Source organism: Mandrillus leucophaeus, unplaced genomic scaffold (assembly GCF_000951045.1).
Source record: "Mandrillus leucophaeus isolate KB7577 unplaced genomic scaffold, Mleu.le_1.0 Scaffold206, whole genome shotgun sequence".
Taxonomy (NCBI): Eukaryota; Metazoa; Chordata; class Mammalia; order Primates; family Cercopithecidae; genus Mandrillus; species Mandrillus leucophaeus.
Genome location: NW_012102099.1, coordinates 2,479,991 through 2,487,675, shown reverse-complemented (window position 1 = coordinate 2,487,675; position 7,685 = coordinate 2,479,991). Strand labels below are relative to the sequence as shown.

Here is a 7,685-nt window from a genome sequence, read left to right as displayed (position 1 = left end):
CACCTGCACTCCTGCCCTCCTTGTCCTCTGATCTCTCTATTCCCAGCTTTATTTTTCTCCATAGTGCTTGTGATTACCTGACACATTTTATTTATTTATTTATCTTTTGAGACGGTGTCATGCTCTGTCGCCCAGGCTGGAAGGCAGTGGCGCAATCTCAGCTCACTGCGACCTCTGCCTCCCGGGTTCAAGTGATTCTCCTGCCTCAGCCTCACTAGTAGCTGTGATTACAGGCACTTGCCACCGTGCCTGGCTAATTTTTGTATTTTTAGTAGCAATGGGGTTTCACCATATTGGCCAGGCTGGTCTTGAACTCTGGACCTCGTGATCCACCTGCCTCAGCCTCCCTAAGTGCTGGGATTACAGGCGTGAACCACCGCGCCCGGTCACCTGACACATATTTTACTTACTCACTTTGTTTATTGTCTGTATCTCCCACTGGAATGTCAGCTTGATGAGAACAGAACTTTGTTTTTTAACCACAGCAGGGTACATGGCAAATACGGGTGCTCAATGAAATTGTGTTGAATTAATGAATAAGGTGATAATTTACAAAGACAAGAGTTTGATCTTTCTACACACTGACCAGAAAAGCTGAGGAAGTGTGGAAATGGCTGTTCAGCACCCGTGGTGCACACTGGCATGGGGGTGATATGTTCCAGTGGATTTTCCCAAATGTTTCTGGAGAATCGGGGCCCTGTGAACGCAGGATGCTTCTGTCCTGAGCCTGCTTGGGTTATTCCTCTCATCATGGACTCACCTCCCCAGGGAGAATGGAAAAGAACCTGTGATGCTACAGGAGGGGGACCCAGAGTTCTGGGCTCCTTACAGCACCTGCTAAGAGCACTGGAGATCTGTGCACAAGAGCCCAGGTGAAGCTAGGAGCTGGACCCTGTCTGGATCTACCCCGCTGCTCACTGCATCTCCATCAACAGAGCAAAGCTCTGCTGCTGCTCCCAGGAGGAGGAGGCTTAAGTCCTTCCACCTCTCTGTGCATTCCCAAGGGACCCAGGCCCCCGCTACTCTCCATTGAGTATCCAGGTACCCCTTATCTTCCTTATGCTTGCCTGCCAGGGCAGCCTGCCCTGGTTGTGTCTGAAACGCTTATCCTAGCACAGGCACAGGACTCTCTGGGCTCAGCCTCCTGGGCCCAATCCCAGCTCTGATACCACCTGGCTCTGTCACATGGCAAGTAACCATGGCTTTCTGAGTCTCAGTGTCCTCTATCTGTAAAATGGGCACAATGATAGTAACCACCTCATTCGTTGTGTGAAGATTAAGAGATTGTGCACACTAAACAATCAACATAGTACCTGGTGCACAGTGAATACCTATTGTTACACTTTTTATTCTCATCTCTGTCCTCTTGGACTGTCACTTGCCCGTGTCCTGCATGGGCTGACCCTCAGGGGCCTTGATCCTGTCCATTTCCTGGTTTCGGCCAGGAGTCTTCAGACTTTTCTACCCTTTACCTTACCCCAGGAGCCAGGCCCAGTGCTATGTGACTTCACGCATGGCCCTTCCCCTGTCTTCATCTCAGTCTTCCTATCTGTAAAATGGCCACGGGTTAGGCTCAATCACCTCCGGGGTCCCAGGAGTTTTGATGTCTACCATGCCCTACCCTTCTCTTGTGCAAACGTCTTCAGTAGCTCTGCACAGCCCAGTGGAGGCCCCTTGTTAACACCTTCATGACCAGCTGCTGCCAACCCTCATCTCCTGCCCCTTTCTGCACACCCTCTCCACTCTGGCCACAGATAAGTCCTTTTCATTCTCTAAAGTACTATCCCCTCACTTTTCTAGGCCTTTGAACAGCTGTTCCCCCTGCCTGCAACTCCCATCTCCCACTTCTATCTGGTATCACTCCAGCAGGGGCTCACTGGATGCTTCCCCACTAAACACAAGAATGAATGAACATAAGGACCCCTCTGTACCCTGGCAATCCTTTGGAGGCCTCCTTTCCAGGCCTCCTGTGATGCTGGGGGACAGTGGCCCATGGGCACGTACCTTGCAGGTATACTCAGTGCCTGTAGGGCAGTGCAGGGCCCGGTAGGCCCGCCCGCCCTCCTCGGGCTCCAGGAGGACATAGGGTCCAAGACGGGAGGTAGTGGCCACAGCAGTTGCACGATCTGGAGCAGGAGGTGGGCTCAGGGGCAACAGGCAGGGGGGCAGCCTGGGCTGGGGCCCACTTCGAGCTCGTTTCTGGACGGGATGCTCGGTGTCTAAGTTGTCATCCAACTCCAACTGCTTCTTCCTGGACAGGGAACCTGCAGGAGTAGCCAGAGGGGTGGCTCGCATCTAGCAAAAAGGGGAGAAAAGCAGTAGAGTGAGACTGCTTGGCGACCCTCCTTTCCCCTGCTGTATCCTCCCACATACATGGCCCAACATTTATAGGGGGTGATCTGGCAGTGTGTGTTAAAATGACAAAGTCACATACCCTTAACTGGGTGACCCACCTCTGGGAATTTATCCTCCAGTTAAACTTCTTACCAAAAAATTAAATATAGTAAAGGCTGTTCATCAGAGCCTTGTGTCCAATAGCAAAAGCAGGAAATATCCCAAATGTCAGGCAGTAGAAAGCTAGTTAAAACTTCATGGTATAGCCATGTAGCAGAATACTACACAGCCCTGAAAAAGGACAAGGAAGCTCTCTATATATTGATGTGCACTGATCTCCAAGATGTATTAAGAAAGACAAACACAGAATTAGGTATTATAGAATACTTTTATGGTAGTTTTTTTTTTTTTCCCCCCCAAGAGATGTTGTTGCCCAGGCTGGTCTCAAACTCATGGCCTCAAGTGAACCTCCCACCTCAGCTTCCTAAGTAGCCGGGACTCTAGGAGTGAACCACCTCACCTGGCTATGCATTTATGTTAAAAAAAGAATATATATAAATATGTTATATTATATATGTATATATATTTTTATATATATTATATATAAATATATATAATTATATATTATATATGTATATATATGTATATATATTTTTGAATATATATAATCTCTGTCTCTGGAAGGATGCACAAGATTAGGAGGAGACTCTTACTATCACAGTTCACTTGCAGCCTTGACCTCAGCATTCAGGTGATCCTCCCACCTCAGCCTCCCAAGTAGCTGGGAATACAGGTATGCACTATAATGCCTGGCTAATTTTTTTATTCTTTGTAGAGACGGGGTCTCCTTATGCTGCCCAGGCTGGTCTCACCTGAGCTCAAGCAATTCTCCTGCCTCAGTCTCCCAAAGTGTTAGGATTACAGATGTGAGTCACCATGTTTGGCCGACTTTTATAGTTTTGAATTTGAGCCACGTAAATGTATTTCCTGGCTGGGCGCAGTGGCTCACGCCTGTAATCCCAACACTTTGGGAGGCCGAAGTGGGCGGATCTTGAGGCTGGGAGTTCAAGACCAGCCTGGCCAACCATGGTGAAACCCTGTCTCTACTAAAAAATACAAAAATTAGGCTGGGTGCAGTGGTTTATGCCTGTAATCCCAGGTAGCAGCACGTGACCAAGGCAATGCCAAAATACAGCCCACAGCAGCACTTTGGGAGGCCGAGGCAGTGGTCAGGAGTTTGAGACCAACCTGCAAACATGGTGAAACCCCGTCTCTACTAAAAATGCAAAAATTAGCCAGGCGTGGTGGTGTGGGCCTGTAATCCCAGCTACTTGGGAGGCTGAGACAGGAGAATCACTTGAACCTGGGAGGTGGAGGTTGCAGTGAGCTGAGATCACACCACTGCCTGGTGCACTGCAGCCTGGCCAACAGAGCAAGACTCCGTCATGGGGGGAAAAAAAAATTAGCCGGGTGTGCTGACGTGCACCTGTAATCCCAGCTACTGGGAAGGCTGAGGCAGGAGAATCGCTTGAACCCAGGAGGCAGAGGTTGCAGTGAGCCAAAATTGTGCCACTACACTCCAGCCTGGGTGATAGAGTAAGACTCTGATTCAAAAAAAAAGTATTTCCTAATCAGAAATTTACATTTAAGAAAATAAATACCTGCTTGAAAACCCAGCTTGTTCCTAAAAATTAAAGTAAAGAAGATCAACTAATCTCGTAATCCATGACTCTAGTACATTCACAGATGAGAGATATGATCTTCTTCACTCACTTAACACTGGGTGCTAGGGAAGAGAAGTGGGTTAGACAGCATTCTTGCCATCAGGATCTTCCAGACAATTTGGAGGGCAGATGAGTAATCATAAAATCATATCCAAGACTAGGTGCAGTGGCCCACACCTGTAATCCTAGCACTTTGGAAGGCCATGGTGGGAAGACTGCTTGAACCCAAAAGTTCAACACCAGCTTGGGCAACATAGGGAGACCCTGTCTCTATAAAAAAAAATTTTTTTTAATTAGCTAGGTGTGGTGGTGGATGCCTATAGTCCCAGCTACTTGGGAGGCTGAGGTGGTAAGATTGCTTGAGCCTGGGAGGTTGAGGCTGCAGTGAACCATGTTTGTGCCACTGCACTCCAGCCTGGGTGACACAGTGAGACTCTGTCTCAAAAAAAAAGTCACGTACAGTGTGATCAGCGCTATTATACAGAGAAGCGTGGGCCTCCAGGAACCCAGAGAGGCCTCTCTCCTGGGCTGGTGGGTCAAAAGAGGACTTCCTAGAAGAGGTGATATCTACACTGAGACCTGAAAGTGAGGCAGAGTTAGCCAGGTGACATGGAGAGTCACCATGGTTCTCCATGACCATGGAGAGTCGTGGTTCTCCAACTTGAGCAAGCATTGAGATCACCTGAAGGCCTGTTTCAACATACATTGCTGGGCCCGACTCCCAAAGTAGCTCATTCAGAAGGTCTGAATCTGCATTTCCATCCAGTTCCCAGGGGAAGTTGATGCCACTGTCCAGTAACCCCTGTTCTGGGGTGATGGAAGAGGCAAAAGAACGTGCTGCATGTTCCCCAACAACATGTTGGAGAATGAGCCTGACTGCAAAAAAAAAAAGTGAAAAGTTAAAAAAGAAAAAAAAAATAGGCGGGGCGCGGTGGCTCACACCTGTAATCCCAGCACTTTGGGAGGCCGAGGCAGGCGGATCACAAGGTCAGGAGATAGAGACCATCTTGGCCAACATGGTGAAACCTTATCTCTTCTAAAAATACAAAAATTAGCTGGGCATGGTGGCGCGTACCTATAATCCCAGCTACTCAGGAGGCTGAGGCAGGAGAATCACTTGAGCCCAGGAGGCAGAGGTTGTAGTGAGTTGAGATCTTGCCACAGCACTCCAGCCTGGTGACAGAGCAAGACTGTCCCAAAAAAAGAAAAAAAAAGAAAAGAAAGAAACGTCTATTTCATTTGAGCTATTAAGTGGCTGTTTCTATATTACAGCTGAGCCTAATCCTAATTAACACACAATAGGATTTGGAATTCTCCAAAGGCAGTGGGGAGCCACTGAAGGATTTTCAGCAGGGGAACATCATGCCTTTAGGGTGGATTTGAAAGTACTAGACAGGCAGTGAGACTAGCTAGGAGTTCTGCACAAGCAGGAGTCCAGGCAGGAAAAGGTGACCTGGACTAGGGGGGTTGCTAGATGGAGACACGAAGTTAAGGGCTCATAGGAGGAGGATCAAGAGGACTCAGTGGCAGACTGCATGGACTGGAGTGATTGGACATGGGGGTTGACGGAGAGGGTGGAATCGAGGTGAGGTCCAGCTTTTGGCCCTGCAATGAGAAGAGATGATGGCTACATGTCCTAAGCTGGAGGAGAAGCCCTTATTTTGGGGACTATGGAAGAAAAATTTTAAGTTTAATTTCAGACCTGTTATGTCCTGGCAGTATCATGAAAAGTGGGTTTATTCTGTGGAATAGTGGCAGTGCACCCACTAACAATGAAGACAGAGCTAATGGGGGAATAAAAGGTGCAACTTTCGAGGAGTGCATTTTGACAATATCAAAATGAAAAACAGGCTGGGTGCAGTGCCTCATGCCTGTAATCCCAGCACTTTGGGAGGCTGAGGCAGGAAGATCACTTGAGCCCAGGAGTTCAAGACCAGCCTAGGCAACATAGTGAGACTCTGTCCCTAAGAAAAAAAAAAATTATCTGGTCATAATGGCACACACCTGTGGTCCCAGCCATGCAGGAAGTTGAAGTAGGGGAATCATTTGACCCCAGAAGGTAAAGGCTTCAGTGAGCCATGGTCAAGCACTCTAGCCTGGGTGACAAAGTGAGAATGTCTCAAAAAGACAAACAAAAAAATGAAAAGTGTGTGAGTTTTGATTCAGCAATTAATCCCATTGCTAGAATTTATCCTGTAGAGGTGTGTATGTGTAAGCATGCAAATACAAAGTTATCCTGCAGCCCTTGTGACAGAAATAAGTTGCTGTCTATAATTACAGGGCTGGTTACATAAATTATACTTCATCCACACAACGGAAAAATTTGCAGCCATTTAAAAGGTTGAGGATGCTGTTTATAGCCTAATTGAAAGGATCTCCAGAGTGAACTGTTAAATGAAAAGAAAGCCACCATCCACGCAGCTGTGCGACTGTGTGTGGGGTGGCTGAAGGAGAGGGCAGTAGGGCATGTCAGGGCAGGAAGGTTCTCTCTAGAACCCATCTGCCCACCCACTTAAACTCCATTCCAAGGATGTGCATGCCCAGGTCTGAGCACTGGTGCGAGAGGGACCTCAGCCTGGTTAAACACCTTCCCAACAGTTCAAGGCAGGATGAACAAGGAAACATGAGTCCGTTACCAGACAGAGGCCCACCTCTCCAAGTACGCGGCTCCTAAACGGAAGAGCTGCCTTGGAAGGGAAGGTCTCCCCACATGAGTGAAAGTTCATGACTTTGGCTTGGTAAGAATGCAGTAAGGAGTGGCTTAGTCAGATATTCCTGGGTTCTAATCCTGTCTCAGACCCTTTCTAGCTGGGGGGTACCCCTGGTCAAGTTCCTCAAGCTTTCTGAGCCTCAGTTCCTGTAAAGTGGGAACAGGATGCAAAGTTTACAGGTTTTTAGTGATGATGAAATGAAAAAACAAATGAAGCACGTAGAGCTTATGGACCTGTTGCAGGGTAGGTGTCAGGAAATGGTCACTATTAGCACTCATCCTGTTGTTCTTCACAGCAAGATGCTTAAGTACCATCCTTGGGAGTCTTAGAAAGCTCCCTAGGTTCGAGGCTGGGATGACACCCCTTAAGTCTCAAGGCTGTTCTGAGTCCCGTAGGATGCTACCTGGCCCTGCACATGCTGTGTGCCCTGTGCAGCAGGAGACTGCCTGGAGTCCCTCTGGCCTGTGCCACATCAGTCCTCCAGGCTGCCTTGGCCCCAGTCATCCCTCAGAGCCTGTTGGGGCCTGGGATAAGCTCCACCCAGATGGGGACAGAGCGGGTGACTGAGTCTATAAATCTTGGGCAAGGCATTTTGCAGACCACACTGCAGAATAGAATCTGTGCTGTGGAATGAAAGCAGCCCCTAATATCTACCTCTTGCTGTTCCCTGCCATACTCGAGACCCAGGGAAATGAGGGCGGGTTACATCAAGCGCGCGCGCGCTTGCTGACAGGTGTACACACACCCCTGAGACACTGTCTAAGCCAGCCAGCGACAACACATCCAGGGAAGACAGACATTAAGTGACACACCCTTGCCCTCCACGGGGAAGCGTTAGCGCACACACACACACAGCCCTCCCAGCTATCACACCCATGGTCTACACAAGCAAGGCCGGCCCCACCCCGCCCCCCCC

The 7,685-nt window shown here is 48.7% G+C and overlaps 1 protein-coding gene across 1 annotated transcript in view; it reads right to left on the bottom strand.

Annotated features, from left to right (window-relative positions):
* TRIB3 (tribbles pseudokinase 3) overlaps positions 1–7,196 on the bottom strand; it is a 28,500-nt gene extending 21,304 nt beyond the window's left edge. Inside the window, exons 1-2 of the mRNA XM_011979836.1 lie at positions 7,003–7,196; positions 2,005–2,295 (exon numbers count right to left, since the gene is read on the bottom strand). Coding sequence (XP_011835226.1) covers positions 2,005–2,295; positions 7,003–7,083 — 372 coding nt within the window. The 5' untranslated portion in view covers positions 7,084–7,196. The remainder of the gene's footprint in view (positions 1–2,004; positions 2,296–7,002) is intronic.
* Positions 7,197–7,685: the final 489 nt, after the last annotated feature.